The sequence below is a fragment of the Arvicola amphibius genome, chromosome 10 (genome assembly GCF_903992535.2).
Source record: "Arvicola amphibius chromosome 10, mArvAmp1.2, whole genome shotgun sequence".
In the NCBI taxonomy this organism is placed as follows: Eukaryota; Metazoa; Chordata; class Mammalia; order Rodentia; family Cricetidae; genus Arvicola; species Arvicola amphibius.
The window spans coordinates 79,399,932-79,422,139 of record NC_052056.1 but is presented as its reverse complement, the minus strand read 5'-3'; the positions used below and the strand labels follow the sequence as shown (position 1 = coordinate 79,422,139).

The 22,208-nt window shown below is 47.4% G+C and overlaps 1 protein-coding gene and 1 non-coding gene across 10 annotated transcripts in view; both read right to left on the bottom strand.

Moving 5' to 3' along the window:
- Hectd4 (HECT domain E3 ubiquitin protein ligase 4) overlaps positions 1 to 22,208 on the bottom strand; it is a 188,671-nt gene that overhangs the window by 8,059 nt on the left and 158,404 nt on the right. For 8 of the 9 annotated variants that reach the window (XM_038345151.2, XM_038345152.2, XM_038345155.2 and 5 more), the window contains exons 60-72: positions 21,803 to 21,982; positions 15,925 to 17,231; positions 15,071 to 15,278; positions 11,214 to 11,437; positions 10,969 to 11,120; positions 9,372 to 9,478; positions 8,588 to 8,711; positions 6,182 to 6,372; positions 4,825 to 4,971; positions 4,022 to 4,141; positions 3,391 to 3,546; positions 1,540 to 1,643; positions 1,109 to 1,330 (exon numbers count right to left, since the gene is read on the bottom strand). In XM_038345151.2, coding sequence (XP_038201079.1) covers positions 1,109 to 1,330; positions 1,540 to 1,643; positions 3,391 to 3,546; positions 4,022 to 4,141; positions 4,825 to 4,971; positions 6,182 to 6,372; positions 8,588 to 8,711; positions 9,372 to 9,478; positions 10,969 to 11,120; positions 11,214 to 11,437; positions 15,071 to 15,278; positions 15,925 to 17,231; positions 21,803 to 21,982 — 3,242 coding nt within the window. The remainder of the gene's footprint in view (positions 1 to 1,108; positions 1,331 to 1,539; positions 1,644 to 3,390; positions 3,547 to 4,021; positions 4,142 to 4,824; positions 4,972 to 6,181; positions 6,373 to 8,587; positions 8,712 to 9,371; positions 9,479 to 10,968; positions 11,121 to 11,213; positions 11,438 to 15,070; positions 15,279 to 15,924; positions 17,232 to 21,802; positions 21,983 to 22,208) is intronic. The other variant, XM_038345153.2, reaches the window with a different exon arrangement.
- Positions 7,081 to 7,241, bottom strand: LOC119825858. Its single transcript, XR_005287319.1, has one exon. It is a non-coding gene; the product is annotated as a U1 spliceosomal RNA (small nuclear RNA).

Here is a 22,208-nt window from a genome sequence, read left to right as displayed (position 1 = left end):
AATTTCAGTGTTCCTGTTTTCTATTCTTTTTCTTTATTTTGTTTTGTTTTTACCTTTTTTTATTTTTATTTTTCAAGACAAGGTTTCTTTGTGTAGCCCTGTCTGTTCTTGAACTCAGAGATCCATCTGCCTCTGCCTCTGTGTTGGGATTAAATCTTGCACCACAACCATCCCCACTGTTCAGCCAGTGGTTCTGTTTTTATGCAGATGAAAAGCCAGTGCTTTGTGGCTAAGGGGAACAATAAACCAATTGTTCTTGAGGTACCTCACAGGCTGACAAGGTGACAGAGGCAAAACCAGAATCAGCCCAAACTCCCTCAGTCAAGGTCCTGTAGAGCACAGCCTTGCCAGGCCTCAGACACACAGCTCATCCTATGTCAGCAAGGCAGAGGACCTGGAGGGAGAAGTAGCTGGATGCCCCTTTCCCAACTCTCTCTCAAATCTTGAAGGTGAGGAAAGCATGAGTTCCCTGACAGCTTTGTGCCTTACCCTGTCACCTCTTCCAGACACTCTTCCCATGGTGCTGAAAGAGTGAAAGAAAGTTCTCAGTGTGGTGTGTATACAGGGAAGGGTAATCTGGAGCTCCTGAGGACACAGCCTGGCCTATACAGGGACACAGTGGCTCTGCAAAACCAATGAGACGCTCTAGTGGCTCCACAGGCTCAGCTACAAGGCAAGCACTGGGCACCTCCTCCTGGAGGAGGGCTATAGCCTGACCATCTACACGTGTTCCTAGAGGGCAAAAAAAAAAAGATAGGAATGCCATCTTCATAAGTCTCTGCTGTCTGCATGGGTCCCACACTCACTTCTTACTCCCTTTTGGAAGCCCTAACCTGGTGTGTATGCATGCACATACACAAACCTGGTCTTTCAGCTGCTGGAATACTCCATTGTATCCTTGGTTACAGACATGGTAAATACACCCCATAGAGCAGCAGAACATCCATCTGCTTCTGTCAGTTGCATGGGATGCCTGAGGCTCTGGTCCCAAAACAAGCCTTCTGTGGAGGATCCCAATTCCCTTTCCCTGGAAGCTTAGGTCCTTATGGAGTGCTAGCCCAGGTTACCCTGAGGCCCTGTTGCCCCAAAATAGTGTGCCTTCACTCACACTCTCAAACTTCTTGACGTAATTATAAGTGAGGATGTCTGCTTCTTGCAGGTCCTGGTCGGGGTCGAGGGGTTCGCCAACCAGCGTCTTCCAGAAGGAGGGCAGCAGGTCTAGGGGGAGAGGCACATCTGCACGAATGGCAATCCCCAGCAGCTGGCCTAAGAAGTGCAGCAGCTGCTCCTCCCCGTAGGTGATGGGGCTTGGCGTCAGGATGTACTTGCCCTGCAAGAGTAAGGTCGGGGGGGGGGGGGGAGGGAGGAGAGGAGATGGAAATTTTTAATAAAAAAATGAGGAAAAAAAAAAAGAGTAAGGTCAGGTCCCTTCTGAGCATGTGTCCATGCTCAGTCAGCTGGCCATCAAAGCTACCCCATCTGGGCCAGGAAATTTTGTGGAGAGGGTCTGGACCACAAGGATACTTGCCCCTGCCTCACCTTGTTCTTGTTGACAGCAGAGCTGGGGCACAGCAGGAGCAGTGACAGTGAGGAACTCTGCAACTCCTTACACACCTGCCACAAGAAGTGACGGAAGGAGCCACCTGCAGAGTAGACAGACCATTAGGTCTCAGCATTGGCTGAGAGTTCCCTGGATAGCACTTCCTCCATACAACCATCTGCCAGGCCGGCAAGGCCAACTTATTGCCAACTCCTATAGTGTGTGGAAAGAAGCCTTGCCTGTTTGAGCATGGAGGCCTGAGGTTGAGTCTGCTGAGCTGTTGGCCCCAGCTCTCCATAAAGGTACCTGTGCCCAGGCTTAGTTGTCTCCTGTCATATAGGGGAAGAAATGGAACCTGAAGCTTGAGGAGTAAATGAAGCCAGTGCCAGAACCAGGCTTGGCTTAACTGTGTCAGCATCCCCAGCAGAATGGGTTGCTATTGTTCAGTGCTGCCTCCCACCATCTCTCAGAGCTGCCCTGACTCAGTGAATACAGATGAGAATGACCAGAAGAGGCAGCCATGCAGACAGCTGGGGCCCCTCTGTCTCCTCTCACTCAGAATGTTCCTGCTGGCACTCATGGGTCAGGAGGCTGAAGGCAGTTCAGGACACTGTAGGCTAGATGTGGGCCTTGGGGAAGCCCAATCTGGGGCAAGTTGTCAAGGCCTGAGAGGCAGGAGCCTGGTTCAGGCTGGAGTCCATGGTCAGCAGTGCCTCAGCTTGGAGTTGCAGCTGCCTAGCGGGCTGTGGGGATGCTGCAAAACTTTCTGGAGTTCAGGTCCCCATCTGTGTGATGGTAAGATGCTGGTCTTGCAGAAAGACACGGAGCCTGCACCTGGCACTCATGGATGCAGCTGCTCACTGAATCATGGGACTGTTCAAAAGTTTCCCTGACTGAGGCTGTTTGTGTTATCCATGGGGCAGAATAAAGGGAAAGGGAGGCAGAGTGGGTTCTTCACTCACTTACAACGGGTAAAAGTTCCAAACATGACACCAAGTGTCACTTTAATGGAGGGACCCCAATGTGTATGGATCATGGGCAACTCAAGCTTTGGGCTCAAGCAGCTGCTTAGCTGTGACTCCCACTAGGAAAGGTGTGTGGGTAGGACTGGTGTGCTAAGAAGGGTGTGGTCCCCCCACATCTGGAGAGACTGACCAAGGTCTCAAACAAGTGCAGGCACTAGTTCCCATGTGGTTGGTGACAGGAGAGGTCAACGGATGCTAGCCTGATTTTGGTAGTCCAGTATGAGGACATGACATTTACTTTTGCCACTTTGCATTGAGAATTGAGCCTAAGAGCTCATAAAAGTGCCCTACAACTGAGCATACTTCCAGTCCCCTCCACTCCACCCCTCTGTTCCCCCAGTCCCCTCCACTCCACCCCTCTGTTTCCCCAGTTCCCTTCACACCACCCCTCTGTTCTCCCAGTCCCTTCCACTCCACCCCTCTGTTCCCCTAGCCCTCCCCCATCCCTTTGAGCCTCTAGCCCTGTACACCTCCAGTCCTGCTATATCCCTAGTCATCTATACTGCCAGTTCCCTATACACCTGGCTCTTTCCACCTAAGTCCTCTCCACCCCAGCTCTCCTTTCCCCCTTTTTATATTTGGAGAAAGGTATCACAAAATTGCCCCGGTTGCCCTTGAACTCACTCTATAATCCCAAAATGATCTTCAACTTGTGATGCTCCTTCCTGTCTTAGTCCCCCAAATGACTGGTATGACAGGATTGTGCCACCAGACCTGTTTGTCTGTGGCATTTCTTCTCACCAGCAGGGCACTCCTTGGATTTCAGTCTCTCCCCCCGCCCCCGCCCCAGTCTGTGCATTTGCACCCAGCCCAAAAGCCACTTACTGGTGCCATGAACCTCCTCCCCAGTGAAGCGGATGTTGAAGGCATATGTGGGGTCACCACCACTGGCCAGCTTGACGCAGAGCTGAGAGGATGGCACGGAGGACAGTTGTCGGGCAGCCTGGCAGAAGTAGGAGTTTTCTGAGGCTCTGATTTCCCCTGGAAGTGGAAGGTAGATGATAAGCTCAGCAGTCACACCTTGCCTGTTAACCAGGAGACTCAAGCCTGGTCAGCACAGGCCGGCTTTTCTTCCCACTGTGCATATGTGGTGCTCTGGTAGCTAACCTAGAGGCTCTCAGAGGCTTTTCCTCAAAATTCACACCTGGCTCCTCCCTTGAGTCCTTCATGTTTGCTTCAGGCCTATAACAAGTCTGTCTGTAACTACAGGACTAGGGCATGTTCCCAGGTAGAATGGCTTCTGCACCCTCCTACAGCCAGAAAGGAAAGGTGCTGAGGTAGGGAAGGCTAAGTGCCTCTTCTTCCCCTCCTTGGAGCTGGAAGGTCCCACCAGGAGCCTAATACACAGACAAAGGCAGCCCGATGATTAAGGGGTGGGACTGCCCCACCACTCTCCACGCCTCCCTGGTGGTTTCACGGCCAGGCCAGTTTGTCTAAGGACTGAAGCCTGCCCTACCTCCCACAATTTCTAGTGGGTCCAAGGTGATCTCCGGAGCTGCATGGTCAGCTGTCCTCTGCACAGTGGCATTGAGCACTCGATTCATCACAGTCACCTTGGTGTCGTAGAAGATCAGTCCTGAAGAGAAATGTGGGAGAGAGGCAGGCTGTAGTTACTTCTCCTTCCCAGTCACCCCTGCAACCCAGGGAAGACCATGTTCACCCCTCAACCCTTTGGAAGGTCTTCTAGTCAGGCTCCTAGGTATTCCAGAAAGACAGACAAGCTGGGAGATAAAAACACACCATGTAAAATGCCATCTATTTTATGTGTGTGGTACAGGAACACATGTGTGCCTATGCAGAGGACAGAGGTCAACATAAGATACTTTATCTCTGCCCGTCTTATTCTTTGGTGTGTGTGTCTGCATTTCCCTGTGTGGGTGTGTATGATGCAGAAAGGCCTGGGGGATGCTGGTGTTCTTCTGTCACTGTCTGTCTTATTCCTTTGAGACAGTCCTTCACCGAACCTGGAGTTCACTGATTCAGCTAAGCTGCCTGGCCAGCAAGCTCCCTGAGCCCACCTGTCTCTGCCCCAGTTCACTGTGTGTAAACAGAGAACTGGAAAGACAGTCTTGCACTAACTAATTCCTAAGGGCACCTTGGGCAAATGGCACCAACCTTATTTCTGAATGCTTTGAACTTTTACAGTTTTCTTTTTTTCAGAGATCTACTTTTAATTAGCTTCTCTTAGGGAAGCTGCTGCTTGACAGAAGAAGGGTATGCCTTCCTGCTCGCCAGCTCTGACAGAGGTCCAGCACTGACCTTTTGCCTCCTTCAGCAGGGCAGCGATGCTGTGTGTGTACATGGGTGTCTGGCGCAGCTCCACTAGGGGCAAGAAGAAGGTCTCCAGTGTGGTGTTGAGAGACTGGAGAAGTGCGAAGCGTAGGCGCAAGCTCTCGATAGGCACGTCTGCAGGGAGAAGGTGGTCAGGCTGAGTGCCGGCCAAGGCAGACAGTCTATTCCCAGGAGAACACCTGGATCAGGGGCTCTCCTCTGTGGCTTTATCCCTGGGAACCCAGAAGAGCTGAGTGAGGGGCTCCCCAGGAACACAAGTCAGTACATAGCAGATCCAGGAGGGAGGCCCTGGGAATTCAAGTCGTACCCCTATCCTTCCCTTGGGCCACGCCAGGGCTACATATGATCTTATTATTTTTGTGGAGACAGAACCCAGAGCCTTATGCATACCAGGCAAGCACTCTGCTCCTGGGTTACACTTTCTACCCTACATGTATTTTTTTTGTGTGTGTGTTTTGTAAAAAGTTTATTTATTTTACATCCTGAACACAGTTTCCCCTCCCTCCTCTCCTCCCATTCATTCTTCTTACTTCTGCCCCCTACTCCCCCAAATCCACTCCTCTGTTTCTGTTCAGAAAGGGGTAGGCCTCCCATGGGTATCAACAAAGCATGGCATATCAAGTTGCAGTAGAACTAAGCACCCGTCCCTTATTTTAAGGGTAGGCAAGGCAACCCAGTACAAGACTAAAGTTCCAAGAGTCAGCCCCTAAATGGGTTTTAAACATTGAAATAATGACAGATTATAAGAAGTGGCAAATGCAGGGTGCAGCCTGGCATGCTCTTTGCCTTTGGCAGTGACAAAACAGGGCCACTGGCACACTGCCTTTTAGCTCATTCCCTTTCATAGCTGTGTCCTTTCCCCTGTGAGAGACTAGCATCATGGACAACTTGCCCATCTTTGTCTCCCACATCCAGAAGAACAAGGGTCCTGCCCTTGCTGCCAGACAAGGCAGTGGCCCTGTGGCACCTGTGTGCAGCCTTGCATGGGCTCTGCCAGGGTGATGCCTGGTGGAGTGGTAACTAACTAGTGCTTTATTGCTGTTCATTTCTTGTTTTTAAGGAAAATGTACTGCCCACCCCATGGACAATCCCTCTACAGCAGATCAGCAGTGATCTGACCCTCTTACCTCACAGCAGCCTGACCTCAGTGGGTGTGGTGGCAGGAATCTCTGTCTACTCTGAGCTCATTACCCAGCCTTGGCTTTGTTTTAATGAGCATTAAACAAAGGCCAGCGTAAGAGCTTCCTCTGCCCTTTTGGTTGATGCACATGGAGAGCCCTAAGTATTCCTGCAGCATACGTGAATACCCCTAGAGGCAACATACTTGAGAGACAGGCCATCCTGGGGTCCGTGGCATCAGCTGGGTCAAGATACACCTCGTGAGGATGAAGCCGTGCTGGCGTGATAGCAAGATGGCGGCACAGCCTGTTGATGTATTGTACAAGAGCCACATCCATCTCCAGAGTCCACTTCCTGGAGGCTTTCTGTGCATGTCGGACATCAATGCAGGCACACCTGAGGCAGGACAGTTTCTTGGTAAGACACTGTTAGAGCCACACCTAACCCCTGTCTTTCAGGGATTTTGGGGGAGGACCAGATTGCTCCTCATGAGGGAAAGCTTTTCAGAGTACAAATGATAGGGTGTGGGCACAGAGAAGCCTTGTGGGAAGTCTGGAAACCCACATGCACAAGTGTTTCCCTCTTATTAGGTTGAGGGATGGGGTCATCAGGAGATACGGGTACCACGCAGTGACCTGGGGTAAAGCACACCCATTTCTGAGCCTGGGTTTAATTTTCCATAACATGAGCTCAGAATGGCATTGGTGTACTCTTCACAAGAATTCAATGAGAGGTTGCCTGTGAAGCACATGGCATGGTGCCTAAGTGCCCATCACATCCATTTTACAGGGTAGCTGCTGCTGGTATCAACATGATTCCCTCAGCTAGGTGACCCTATTCCAGCATTTATCTACACAGCTGTCAGGACAGAAAGACCAAGGTGTTCTTGAAGGGTTTTACTGCAAGGCTATATTGTTGCAGTAACACTGGGTGCAACCTGCATGTCCATCCCTGGAAATTGCTGCCTAAACTGTGCTATACCTAGCAATGGAACTCTGGACAACCATGGGAATGATTGCATGGAACCCCATAACAGCAACTGTGTGAAAAACTGAAAAACTAAACCTAATTAATGTCTTCAATAGTAAGCAGATTCGCAAATCAGAGTAGAGTATAAACATAGTCCCCCAAGGCTACAAATGATGGGGCTGGGTTTCCCACATTTGGCAAAATTACAGGGGCCAGCATGTTCAGAGTGTAATGGGTAAGATACACCCCGGGAAAAGCACTCTGTGATCATGGGATCACCTCTGCCAAGTAAGTCTCTGAAGTCTCATGTCTCAGAATGTCTATATTGGACAGCCCCTCCTTTTTGGCTCAGCATGTCCACCTATGGACAAGGCTGAGAGACTCTGTGTGATTAAGAGTGCTGGCAGTTCTGCAGGTTCCTTGTTTGCTCCATATTCACCTGTGGACAGGAATGAGCCCTGCTCATTCAGTCCATTGAACCTGAAGGCTTGGCCCATGCCTTGCTGCCTTCATGGGAAGGGGAACAATGGAAACCCAAGGAAATCTGAGGAAGACTTTAGAATAAGCAATGTTCTTATCACGGGACTAAATTGTGTGCCCCAAATACAGTGTGATAGCACTTGGAGAGATAACTATGATAATTATAAAATTAAAGCTAAATAAAATCATGTAAGTGGGTGCTGTGGGACAATGGTATTTTATCTTGCCACTTGCATTATTTTTAATAAAACATTGATTGGCCAGTAGCCAGGCAGGAAGTAGGGGCAGGGCAATGAGAACAGAATTCTGGGAAGAGGAAAGCTCAGTCTGCAGTCATCACCCAGACAGAGAGGAAGCAAGATGAGAATGCCTCGCTGATGAAAGTTACCAAGACATGTGGCTAACACAAACAAGAAAAATAGGCTAATATAAGATGTAAGAAAGTGTTAATAAAAAGCCTGAGCTAATAGGTCAATCAGTTTATGAATAACGCAGACCTCTGTGTGTTTCTTTGGGACTGAATGACTGTGTGACAGGGTGGGACAAAAACCTCAGCCAACAAGTGGGCCCCAACTCAACAGGGTTGATGTTACTTTAAGAAAAATGAGATTAAAGCCAGGCATAGTGGCCAATGCCTTTAATCCCAGCACTTAGGAGGCAGAGGTAGATGGATCTCTATGCCTTCAAGGTTAGTATGGTCTATATAGGGAGCTCTAGGACAGCCAGGGTTACATAGTGAGACATTGTCTTTAAAAGAAAGAAATAAATAAAAAGAAACAAAGAGGGAGGGAAGGAAAAGAAAAGCAAGCAAGCAGAGATTAGGTCATACAAGGACAGACAAAGGTTGAGTGAGATGAAATGAGCAGGGTACCATGTGCTGGTCACTGGAGACCCCAGGTACCTTCCAGAACTGCATAGGGATGTGTCTGATATTTCAGGCATGTGTGTAATGGCACCAAGAGTCAAGATTTGAAGGAAAAGAACAGTTTGTCTTCAAGCATATCCAAAAAAGTCACTTGAAAATCATGTAAACTCAGGGAGTAGCTTCAAAGGCTAAGGCATCACAGACAGAGCAGACCCTCAGCAGGATGACAGCTGAGATATCCACCTGTCAAAACCAGTTCTATCCCAGACTCAACCTAGAGGAAGGCCCATTTCTCACCTCTCAAAATGAAGGTCATAACCACAGGATAAGATTGCCCTCCAGACACTGCGGATATCTTGCTTGGCTCGGTCAATGACGAATTTGTGAAAGCCTTCTAGGGTCAGGTATTTTTCCTCAGGAACTGATGGTACAGCACGTGCATGCCGTCAGAGGTGGGAACAAGAGTGTACACAGTCAGGGGTGGAAAGCCTGCACACTATGGCCCTTCACTGTCTGTCACTGCTCCTCTTGTCCATGGCCTCCTCTGCCTAGCTCCCCTCCTCTATTTTCCCCAGCCCTGTCACAGTGTGATATAGCATTCACACACTCCACCTCTCACCCAGGCTTTGCCATGGCTTACCGTCTCCCTTATTTCTTTAAGTCTCAGAAGCACAAGGCTAACAAAGGAGTCTGTACACAGTGAACAGATTTCTCTGCCTGTGCTTAAGACATCAGATGGCTGATGTCTTAAGCCCCTCCCTTATTAGCTCACTGGTTCAGGCAAGTGCCTTCTAGAAACCCCAAGCAAATTTCCACACTTTTACTTTTCAGTTAAAACTATCTATTCTTCACCTTATATTTATTCCTTAAGCTGACGGCCACAAAGCTGGCAGTCAGGAATACATCCCACTGTCCGCATAAACATTGTCTCACCTCAACTACAACTTAAAAGAGCTTGGAGCATAAAGAGCTGGGCTATCCTAGTGGGTGGAGCCATCCAGGCAGGCCTTGGCCAACAGGCCTGTCCTGGAGTGGGCTGTTGTCCCCAAGATGAAAGCAGGTTCTCCAGACACTAATGTACCTTCTTGCTTTTTGGTGGGTGACTTTTCTGGATCTTTTTCATCTGGTTTGCTTTTCTCAGGTGACTTTGCCTTCACGGTTGGCTTCTTCTCACTTAATGCAGTCCTGCTACAAACCAAAGCACTGCAGTTAGGGTGTGCACGTCTGCACTACCTCCCAATATGAAACAGAACTTTACACACCCCAACTATGGAACAGGAGTACCTAGGGCTGAGTTTAAGGCTTTGTTCTGAGAAGATTACAAAGACAAACCAATGCTTTAAGACATGAGAACTCCTGAAACTCTTTTCAGACATTTTCTATATATTTAGAGTGGCACTGCTCAATGAAGTAGCCAGTAGCAAGATTAGCTACCTAAGGTTAAATTAGGCAAAACTGAGTAATTCACAAGCTCAGTTTCTCAGCTGCGCTCACATTTTCAATGCTACCGAGAGACCACAGGGTATCACCGAGTGTTGTCAGCACTGGGGATTCTGTAGGACAGGGCCATTTCCACACAGCAGGTTAATGGAAGGGAATAGGGTATCTCTGGTCACTCACATAATTTTTCTAGATATACTTGCAGTGCAAGGCTATCAGAACAGTGAGGATTTGAGTCATAAACTAAAGCTCGGCATGACAAGGAGTGCCAGAGATTCCTGAGCTGATACAGGAGGATCACTGGCAACTGAACTCAGAGCCTAAGGCATACTAAGCAACTGCTCTACCACTAAGCTATATCCCTAGCCCTGTTTATTTACTTACTCATTTATTTGAGATGACAGGGTTTCAATATATAGCCTTAGCTGTCCTGGGGCTTGCTATGTGTAACAGGCTAGCCTCAAACTCACAGAGGTACCACTGCTTCAGCCTACTGAGTGCTGGGATTAAAGGTGTGTGCCACCATGCCTGGCTATCCTCAGTCTTTTGGCTTTTTGTTTTGAGACAGGCAATTTAGGAACTCACCCTCTGGCCAAATAGGCCTTGAGTCTGTGATCTTTTTGCCACAGCCTTTTCTGAATTTTGTGTCAGTTAAGAAAATGATACATACTGTAGGGCAGTGGTGCCTCACGCCTTTAATCCCAGCAGGAAGACAGAGGCAAGTGGATCTTTGTGAGTTTGAGGTCAGCCTGGTCTACAGAGCAAGTTCCAGGATAGCTAGGGCTGTTACACAAAGAAACCTTGTCTCGAAAAACCAAAAACAAAAAAAGAAAAAGAAAATGATACATGCATATAAATAAAAGGCCCTGGGTCCTGCACATGCTGAATGGACACTCTGCTGCTGAGGTATGTACCCAGCCCCAGTCAGTCTTTCCCTACAAGCTTTTAGGAGCTCTCTAAAACGACTGCTTTATGTGTATGGATAAAATCTGATTTATTTCAAAGTATACACGTGTGATGTTTTCTCAAGGCACACTGTCTGCCTGACAGTTCACATGGCCCATGAGGTGAGGTAAAATGTTAACTTGCAGTAGATGAGGCTGAGGACTGATAGAACCTCAGCAGCAGAGCAGAAGATAGATGGCATGCCTGGCAGCCCCAGGGTGCCACAGTCTCTCAGACGCCTGCTGGAAGGTCACACCATAGCCACCCTCCTCCCAAGCTCTTTGGGTGTGCACCTAAGATTGCTGAGCACAGCTTTGTCCTTGGCAGGTGGCTTGGTGACAGGCCGCTTGGTGCTCACCACCTTCACAGGGTGCTGCTCCTTCCCTGCTTTGCTGTACTTGCTCTTATCCAGCTTGGGCTTGGGAACGCCATATTTCCTCAGGATCTGCAGAGCACACAAGTAGAGAGGGGTATTCTCAGGCCAGCCCAGGAGAGGAACCCAGGCTCAGCACAGAGACTATGTGGAAAGAGTGCCTACCTGTGTGAGCTGGTCCTCCAGCACCTTCTTCGGAGGCCGGACGTTGGTGAAGAAGAGGTGTAGGAGGTTGCCTGGACTCTGGGAGTTGATTTGCTCTTTGCTAAGATAGATGTCAGAGACCCTAATTGGTTTCGCTGGTGTTAGGCTCAGTGTCTGCTCTGAGTGGGCACAGCTTTTAAATATTTCTGTCAGGACCTCTCTGGCCCCAGGCACCAATTTCTCACCTGTTACAAAATAAAAGGTCAAATAATTTTCATAAACATACTATGCCAGGATACACCCTAGAAAAGCATCTTTTCTAGCAACTGTGGGTTTTGTTTTCAGAGACAAGGTCCCATGTAGGAGAGACTAGTTTTCAATTTCTGTTTTTTTTTTTTTTTTTTTTTTTTTGGTTTTTCGAGACAGGGTTTCTCTGAAGCTTTGGAGCCTGTCCTGGAACTAGCTCTTGTAGCCCAGGCTGGTCTCGAACTCACAGAGATACACCTGTCTCTGCCTCCCGAGTGCTGGGATTAAAGGCCTGCATCATCACTGCCCAGCAATTTCTGATTCTTTTGCCTGGCTAGCAACCACACATTTAAAAATGATTAGGTATGTGTGTGTGTGTGTATCACGGAGATTTGTGTATCACATCATATGTGTTGAGAACAGCTCTGTAGAGTAAGTCTCCTCTCTTCAACATTATATGGGCTTCAGGTTGGACTTGGGTAGCGAGGATTTTTTAAAAAATATATTTATTATTTATTTATTATATATACAGTATTCTATCTGTGTGTATGCCTGCAGGCCAGAAGAGGGCACCAGACCCCATTACAGATGGTTGTGAGCCACCATGTGGTTGCTGGGTATTGAACTCAGGACCTTTGGAAGAGCAGGCAATGCTCTTAACCGCTGAGCCATCTCTCCAGCGCCCCCCCCCCTTTTTATTTACAGTGGAAGAGTTAGTCAGGGTAGCGAGGTTTTTACAGCAAATTCCTTCACTCACTGAGTCATCTCTGCCCACAATCACATTTTTTGTAGGTAGATAATAGACTAAATTAGGGGAAGTAGTTGCTTGGGTCCTCATCCTCAGGCATTCACCTTAATTACATACCTAGACTTCCTTGCAGTGAGGTGTAACCCTCTGAGCATGTCTTCTGGGTCAGGTTGCTGTCCTCTCTACAGTTGCTAGGAAGCGATAAGCTTCCTTGCTCGCTCTGGACTCTTAAATCAGTAGCTGTGCGCTCAGGCCTACTTGTCCCACTGCTTAGCTAATTTTTATTATTATTTTTTAAAGGTATGCACCACCATTTGGCCTGATTCTATTTTTAGATTTATTTTTATTTTATGTACATGAATGTTTTGCCCACATTTAAGTATGTGTACCACATGAATGCCTGGTGTCAGAGGAAGTAAGAAAAGAGCATGAGATCCCCTGATACTGGAGTTATGGACGGTTGTGAATTTCCAGGCAAGCACTGGGAACCAAACCCAGATCCTTTGCAAGAGTAACAAGTGTTCTTAATCATCAAGCCGTCTCTCTAGCCGCAGCTCATATTAATTTAAACAGCACAAATGTACTAGACAATCCAAATTAGTAAGATAACACATAGGCAGTTAGGGCTTGCAGTATGACAGAGCAAGGAAATTAATCTTTGTGCTGTAAGAGAGCATGTGAAACTGGCAGGGTGGACAGGAAGAGAAGCAGGGTCTCTGAGGCTGTGCATGGTGCCACACACCTGTAATCTCACCACTTGTAAGGGTGAAGCAGGAGGACCAGGAATTCAAAATCAATGTTGGCTACATGCAGAGTCTGAAGCCAGTCTGGACTACATGAGATCATTGTGTGTGTGTTGGGGGCGAGGGGGGGCATATGGCAAAATGAGGCCCTAGTCTGCATTAACAGAGCCTTGAGCACTGTCAACAGAAGGGTTGACTGCAATAAAATCAGAAGCTAAGAGTGCATCTGGATTCAAAGTGGGGGAGACTAGGAAGCAATAACAGCAAGAAGCCCTTGAGCATCCTATAAATAAATCCTCCACTGTTCATCTTCTAAGGGGACAGCCAAGGTGAGGTGTGAAATACAGCCTCATCTAGGACAGGCTCCAAAGCTACAGAGAAACCCTGTCTCAAAAAACAAACAAACGAAAGAAAGAAAGAAAGGAAAAAGAAAAAGAAAAAGAAAAAAAAGAAATACAGCCTCAAAGAAACAGTGCAGGACCTTGGGGGCACCAGGCAGCTGCTCAAGCACAAAATTTAAAGTACCTCCCTCCAAACAAAATACTACCAGATCAACAGTGCTGCTTTAAATTTGCTGGGGCCTGGATGAAGAATCACTATTATTTTATTCATTCATTATTTATTTCTGAGTGTGTACTTGCACCGACACAAGTGTGTAAGCCAGAAGACAACTATTTGTGTATGTTGGTTCTCTCCTTATACTGTGTGGGTATTGGGGGATCAAACAGATCATCAGTTCTGATGGCAGGCATACTTATCTGCTGAGCCACCTTGGTAGCCGTCCTCTCTGCCTGTTTCAGAGATGGGGTATTATAGGCTGGAATTGAACTCTTGAGATTAAGCAATCCTTCTGCCCTAGCCTCCCAAATACTGGGACTGCAAGATGCTGGACTATTTCTTCCTGGTCAGATTTTTTCATTTTTAAAAGATTTTACTATTTTATGTATATGAATATTTTGCCTGTATGTATGTATGGGTGCCACATGAGTGCCTGGTGCCCACAGAAGTCAAGAGAGGGCATTAGGCCCTCTGGAACTGGAGTTACAGACTGCTGTGAACCTCCATGTGGGTGCTGGGACCTGAACTCAGGTCCTTTAGAAGAACAGCAATACTTTTTTTTTTTTTTTTTTGGTTTTTCGAGACAGGGTTTCTCTGTAGCTTTGGAGCCTGTCCTGGAACTACCTCCTGTAGACCAGGCTGGCCTCAAACTCACAGAGATCTGCCTGCTTCTGCCTCCCAAGTGCTGGGATTAAAGGTGTGCGCCACTGCCGCCCGGCAACAGCAATACTCTTAAGCACTGACTGAGCCAATGCTCCAACCCCTGGCTAATTGGGTTTTAATTTTTTTATTTTTTGAGACCTGGTTTCTCCAATTAAGTCCTAGCTGTCCTGGGAACTAGCTCTGTAAACCAGGCTGGCCTTGAACTCACAAAGATCCACCTACCTCTGCCTCCTGGAATGTTAGGATTAAAGGCACCACTACCTGGCCGTAGCCCCTGGCTAGATGTAAAAGTGAGACACGACATGAAGTAGTCCTTTCCGTGGCTACATAGGACAGTGCACCACAATACACTGTGACAAGGAAGGCCACAGTGGGGCTTAGAGTAGGAGGGCCCTTTTCAGGGTCTCTAGCTGGAACATGGGTTGTGGCTCCCCGCCAACCATCATCACAAAGCCCATTGCACCAGGCTGAATTCTAGTGCTTATTACAGAGATGCACAGACTTGGCCACAATCAGCCAGCAGACAATTCAAAAGTTTCTCTACACTTAAAACTGTTCATCAAAGAAGTAAATAAAATTGAAATTAAATAAGAATATAGCTCAAGCCTATAATAGTAGTACTTGAAGGGTAGAGGCACACTGGGAATTCAAGGCCAACCTGGGTTATATGAGACTCTATTTCAAAACCCAAAATCTGGGCCTGTGAGACAGCTCAGTAGTTAAGGGTGCTTGCCTCTAAGGTTGATGACCCGAGTTTGATCCCTGGGTCCCACATGGTGGAAGGAGAAGAAGGAACACCACAGTTTTCCTCTGACCTCTACATAGGTACCATAATGAGTATGCACACTCACACACAAATATATACACAGGATTAAAAAATAAAAACTACAAACACTAAGCACATACACCCTGCAGCCCACCTTTAATGGACTTGTCATTGAAGTAGTCTTCTAGTCCCGGGCTCCCCTGAGTGTCAAACAGACTCTGGTTCACCACAGACACTGTCAGAATCTCCTCTGTGGACATCTCCATCAACTCATCCTCACCGTCGAGACTTGACAAGCCAATCAAATCATTATTGTTAAATAAACTTGCTCGAATTTTCTCAATTTTGGCTCGGGACCTTATCTGTATGAACAAAGAGAAAGGTTGGGTTCTGAATGGATCTGCCCTGACAGAACATGGGCACTGCTGGCCTGCCTTCTTGAGACACTCCCTCCCAATGTCAACATGGCCATTATAGAACAGCTCACCTGGGAAGTTCTGGAGCCTAAAGACTGGCCAGTCCCCAGGAAGGCAGCCCGGTTGTGAGGGCAACTGATAGAAGTTCTTGCCCTTGGGCTTTATGTAGCCAAAAGAGAGGGCATTTACTCTTATGTGGTTCTGGGTCATGCGCCTGGTTCAGGGCTTTGTGCACACTAAGCAAATGCTGCACCCCACTGCTGGATTTTACCTTTGAGTCTAACTCTTGCAAAAGTGCAGGAAGTCACAGTGTACATGATTCTCACACTGCCAACACAGTGCCTCTCAAAACACTGCCATGGTCCTCCAGTGTACCTGCCAGAGACTCTCACATCAATGAACTGCCTATGCCTTATAACACAAGTTTGGATGTCCCTCTTAATAGTTGACCTCAAGAAAAGCAGTTGCTGAGAGGTGCCCAGGAGCTCCCCAGAACCCCATGTTGCCTACTAGCTAACTCCTTAGAAGTAGCTTGGAGAAGCCATGCTGGCCAGGTCAAGGTTGAGTGACTTTCAAGGCTGAGAGATATTACCTCCACCACTGCAAAGCCTTTGATAGGGCGCGCTGTGAGGGGCTGGGTATCCAGGGAAGTGACTGTGTACATGGAGCCCACGTCTGAAACAGATGCTGTCTCTGCATTGTCCATAGGTTCCCCTAGGCTACCCAGGCTACCCAGGCTGCCAGTGCTGCACAAGGAAATGTCCAGGCTCTCCTGGCTGGACACCACGTGGGGTTCCAACAGGACAGGAGGAACAGGCAGCTCCAGGCCTGAGGGAAGTTGGTCCACTGAGAGGTCACTAGCAGTCTGTGAAACACCCTGGGAGCTACAGACTGAGGCCTGGCTGGTAGAAGCTGAGGCGCTGATGCTCATGGCAGGGGCTAAACTGCTGGATGTGCTCCCCTCCAAGCTGTCCACACTGGCAAATCCCAGCAATTTCTCAGACTCAACCTTGCTTTCACCACCCTCGGCTTTGTCTTTTGGCTTCTTGGGGTCTTCCTCCTGCAGTGGGATGTAGATCTCATCTTTGAAGACACCGCCATGGGCATTGCAGGCCTTGCGGATAGCACCTCTGACAACAGCTTCATCCAGGTGTGTAGGAATGCCTGAGATTACTAGCAGGCGACTGTGGGCAGTGGGGCCCACCAGGGCCTGGCAGGCATCGGCAATGGCATCACTCGTCACACCCAGGCCTTGTGGATCCTTTCTGGTAAGGTGCCGAAGGATGATGAGCAAGGTGAGGGCACGGTGGAACCACAGCATGTCCTCAGGTTTGCTCCCCCCAATGCTGAGCATGGTGGAATCTGCATCTGTGGCACGGGAGGACTGGCGCTTGCTAGAGGATGAGGCCTTCTCCCGCTTCATCTTGACTTTCTTCCTCTTGGACAGGAGACTAGGGCTCTGTGGGGTCTGTCCCGGGGAGGAGGAGGAGGAGGAGGATGAGTCGCTGAGGTTTGGGGTGGTCGTTGAGGTCACCCCACTAGCTGTGACACTGATATTGGTAGGCAGGGTTACTTCAGCAACTGCCAGGCAGCCTTCCATGAGAGCATGGAAGTAGGTGGAAAACCTGCCCTGGTCACCCACAGCTACTACTCCAGAGCTGCCACAAGCAGTGCCTGAGACCCAGCTCTGGGTCTCCTCGTCGTACAGTTTATGCAGCTCTGACTGTAAGGCCATCAGCATGGCCAGGCAAGGGTTGAGTTGGAGGGCAATAGAGGAGGACAGGCCAGCGGGGTGTTTCCGTTGCTCCAGGGTGTGTACTGTACGCAAGAGCTCAGCCAAGAGGTGGAAGACCAACTCCTTCACACAGGCCGCCATGTCTGTGGTCCACAGAAAGTTTCCTGAGACAAAGAGAAAACAAAGTAACCATGTCACTGCTCCGTCATTTCCCAGGAGCAGCTCTGAGCGCTGTGGTGGAGCCTGGACATGGAGAGGTCAGTATAGTCTGGCCGGCTGGCCGTGGCCATTAGCCTATGACTCTGACAGCATGCCACCTTCTGGATCTTAGGCCACATATCTCTGCATAGGACTAGTCAGAAGCCATTAGACTGCTTTCCAATAGAGATGATGCCTGCCACTGGGGATGAATAACTCAGTCGACTCAAAAACACACACTGAATGAGATTTAAAGCTGACCCAACCGAGTCAACAAGAAAGCCTTACCCTAAACCCTGGTTTAGGGTATAGCTCAGGGGCAGAGCATTTGCCCAGCATACTCTAGGCCCTAGATTTCACCCCAGTACTGCCAAGGGCAGGAAAGGGAGGAAGAAAGGAATGAATAGAGGGGACCGAGGTAGGGGAGGGGAGGAAGAGAAAGTTGGAAGAAGGGGAGTAGGGGGAAGGAAGAGAAGGGAAGAGAAAGGAAAAAGGAAGGACTCTGAGATAATGTTTTTAAAGATTGGTTTTTATTTTTTAAAAATAAGATTTATTGAATTTTAATTTATGTGTATATGTACCCCTGTATAGCTTTATAGGGTACCCACATGTACCCACTCAGAAGGTGTAGGTCTGGAACTGGAGTTACATATGGGTGTGAGCCATTTGATGTGGATGCTGGGAACTGAACCCAGGTCCTCTGAAAGAGCAGTAATTGCTCTTAACAACTGACCATCTCTCCAGCTCAGTTTTTATTTTTATGTATTTGAATGTGTTGTGTCTGTGTGTCCACCTGCCAAGGTGTGTAGGTATCCACGAAGACCAGAAGATAATTTCAGATCCCTTGGAGCTGGAGTTACAGGCAGTTGTAAACTACTACACATGGAAGCTGAGAACTGAATCCAGGTCCTCTGGGAGACCAGCAACTGCTCTTAACTGCTCAGCCGCCCTCCCACCCTCATGTATCTGTTTTTAACATAGTAGCCTTTAATAGACTACAACAATAGCTTCACAACAGCCTTTATTTTCCTTGTGTTTCTCTTATACTTACATTTTACAGCTATGACAAGGTATACTAACTTTCCACATACAGCAAGGGTGCAAAAAACTCCTTGAAAATTAAGTTTAAGGTGGGCAGTGGTGGCATACACCTTTAATCTCAGCGGTTGGGAGGCAGAGACAAGCAGATCTCTGTGAATTCAAGGCCAGCCTGGTCTACAGAGCGAGCTCTAGGACAGGCTCCAAAGCTACAGAGAAACCCTGTCTTAAAAAAAAAAAAAAAAAAAGAAAAAATATTAAGTTTAGAAGAAGAAAGTGGCTGGGGAGGCAGCTCAGCCAGTAAATGCAGCTGTATAAGCATGAAGCCCTGAGTATGATTCTTTTCCACATATAAGCTGGGTACAGTATAACGTCACTTCTGGGATGGCAGACAATTGACTCCCAGGAGCTTGTTGGCCAGCCAGCCTAGCAAAACCAGTGAGTCTCAGATTCAGTAAAAATAGAATGGAGAAAAACTGAGGAAGACACCTAACAGTGACCTTGGGTCTCTATACACATGCACACACACACACACACACACTCGCACATACATGCACACAAGGAAAGGAATCAAGTATGGGTGCACACACCTATAATTCCAGCATTCAAAAGGTAGAGGCAGAAAGAGCAGAAATTCAAGTCATCCTCGGCTATACAATAAGTTCAAGAGCAGGCTGGCTAAACTGAGATGCAATCTTCAAAAAAAAAAAAAATCAAATAACAAACAAGAAACAATCAAGCAACAAGAAAACGAAACAAAATCCAATGGACCAAACAAACCAGGAAGGAGCTGAACTGAATAAAAGTATTACATTCGGGGGCTGGAGAGATGGCTCAGCGGTTAAGAGCACTCACTGCCTGCTCTTCCAAAGGTCCTGAGTTCAATTCCCAGCAACCATATGGTGGCTCATAACCATCTGTAATGAGAATTGGTACCCTCTTCTGGGCTGCAGACATGCGCACAGACAGAATATTGTATACATAATAAACAAACAAACAAACAAATAAACAAGTATTTTTAAAAAGTATTACATTCTCCAAGCATACACACCCGAAATAAGACATACATGGTACTCCACACATGTAATCTCAGCACAAGAAGTGGAGGCAGGAGAATCAGAAATTTGAAATTTGAAATCATCCTTGCATAGGCAAGTTCCAGGCTAGCCTGGGTTACATAAGATCTTGAATTAAAGAAAATTGATGGGTGTGATAGTGTGAATGTAATTGCCCCCCATAAGCTCATAGAGAGTGGCACTATTAGCACATGTGGCATTGTTGGAAGAAGTATGTCTCAGTTCACTTCCTGATGCCTGAGGATCAAGATACAGAACTTTCAGCTCCTTCTCCAGCACCATGTCTGCATGCACACCACCATGTCCCACCATGGTGATAAGGGACTAAATCTCTGAAACAATAATTAAATGTTTGCCTTTGTAAGAGTTGTAGTAGTCATGGTGTCTCTTCACAGCAAAAGAAACCCTGGCTAAGACAATGAGAAAAAGGATTTGTGGGAAAGGGAAGGAATAAGAGATGATATGGGGAGCTGAGTGCATGGTTTAAGAAATGTATACAGTGTATGAAACTGAATGATTAAAGAAAAAAAAAATCCAACGAAATGATGCCCCGATATCTCTTCACATCAGATGCACCCCTGGGTTATGCAGTGTTAGGGATTGAACTCAGGGCTTTGTACATGCTAGGCAGGTGCTTTTCTAGCTGTGCCATAGCCCCAGCTCCCAAATGCTTCTATTCATGTTGGCTTGGACAGGATGGATGTCATGAAAACTCAGGTATTTGAGCAACTGAGGATGGTGAACATTTTGGTCCAGTCCCAAGGAGGCAGTTGAGTCCAGAGCTGCAGCTGCTTCCATCCAGATGGGGTTTGCACTGGGTGGAGTACTTCCTGGGGCTCCTACGTCTTCTGCTTAGGTACAACACCTTCCAGAAAATGCATTGAGCTTCCTGCTCTCTCAGGAGGAGGCTGCTTGGAAGTTCTTACTGAAAATAAGTTCACTGGTTCTCATGAAGCCTTCTAAGGCCAAGGTTAAAGTTCCCCTGTCCCTAGCCTCAAGGCTTATGTTACCCACACCAAGTCTTTCCTTTACCATAGGACACTTATGTAAGAGGACAGACATCCTCAAACAGAATTCTTCACCAAACCCGAACAAGGTAACACACACATCTGTTCCTGCACCACCTAGAGTGTCTTAAATGTTTGACTGAGTTGCCAATGTCTAAAAATTGGGAGGATCACAAAAAAATTTACTTTTCTATCTTTTATTGAAATGAAAATAAAAATTCTGGGGCTGGAGAGATGGCTTGGTGGTTAAGAGCAATGACTGCTCTTCCAGAGGACCCGGGTTCAATTCCCAGCACCTACATGGCAGCTCACAAATGTCTGAAAATGCAGTCCCACGAGATCTGACGAAAATGCAGTCCCACGAGATCTGACACCTTCACACCAATGCACATAAAATAAAGATAAATAAATTTTAAAAATGTACCAAAAAAATGAAGAAGAAAATAAAAATTCTGGCTTGGCATGTTGTCATATGCCTTTAATCACAGTATGAACCATCTGGTTTCTACAGGAAGTTCCAGGCCAGTCAGGGCTACAAAGTGAACCACTGTCTACTTAAAAGAAGGAAGAAAGAGAGAAAGAAAGAAAAAAAAGAAACAAAACAAAACAACAAAACCACACACCTCTAGCCAGATGTCATCTGACAGTGAACAGTCAGGATGTGGTCACTGCCAGGTGGACATATGTCAACACTCCTTTTCCTCTGGCTATTTGTGCCAGTGACATATGTAGCCCCTGAGGCATCTGGGATTGCGACCTGGTTTGTTTTATTTTTCATCAGGGTTTATTTCTCTAAGTCCATCAGAGTCCACCATTAACAAGTCACTCATCTGTGCCTCTAGCCATCCAGCCTGTCTGGATTAATATGAAGACTTACTTCTAAACTGTGAGCAGGCACATTGTGAATTAAAGTTCAATATTTACTTCAAATATTTTAGAGGTAAGTTTCTTTTAGTTAAAAATCTGACATCTCAGTTGACCATTTTGTGAGAGTTATATGCTTGAAGTCTGTCAGTAGCTCTATGGTTGTAGTATTCCATTGGCAGCTATTCCAACCTTCACCATCAGTTATAAAAAAACAGCATATGAGGCAAACATTTACATTTTGTTGTTGTTTATAGACAGGGTCTCACAGTTTAGTCCTAGCTGGCCTAAAACTCACTATGTAGACCAGGTTGGCCTCAAACTCACAGAGATCAACCTGTTTCTGCCTCCATTAATGGCAAACATTTAACACTTTAAAGCATGACATTGCTGTTCTTCACTTCATAGGCAGCTGCTACCAGATGGTTCAGTGGCGATACCCTGCAGACCACTGACTAGAGTCAGGACTCCCAAGCCTACTTTCAGAGGAAGTGCTCTGACAGGTTGCAGCTGCCTGGGCTACCAAACTCGATCTACCGGATACTTGCTTACCCAGCAGTTCCACCACATGGAGGAGGACCGCAGTAGGAATGGCATCAGGCTCGTCCTCTGACTTCCCTTCACTGTCCTCTGATTTCCAGGACAGCAGCTGTTCTGCAAAGGCCATAGCCAAGGGGAACTCCAGGGGCAGAGAGTGCAAGACCAGCACAGCTCCAGGAGGTGGAGACACTCCTAAGAGAAGGGCCCAGAAAGAACATGTGTGACTGGCAGCATCTGACCCAGATACATTTGAGAAAGCACCCTGCTGCCAGTGTCTCCAGACAGTTATCTATAGGTATGGCAGTCAGAAGCCAGCTGCACCATACCTGCTGGTGTGGAAATGGGATAAAGCAACATCTAGGGAGGTGTCACTGGGCAGGCCAGGTATAGTGGCATAGTGGCTCACATTTGTCACCCT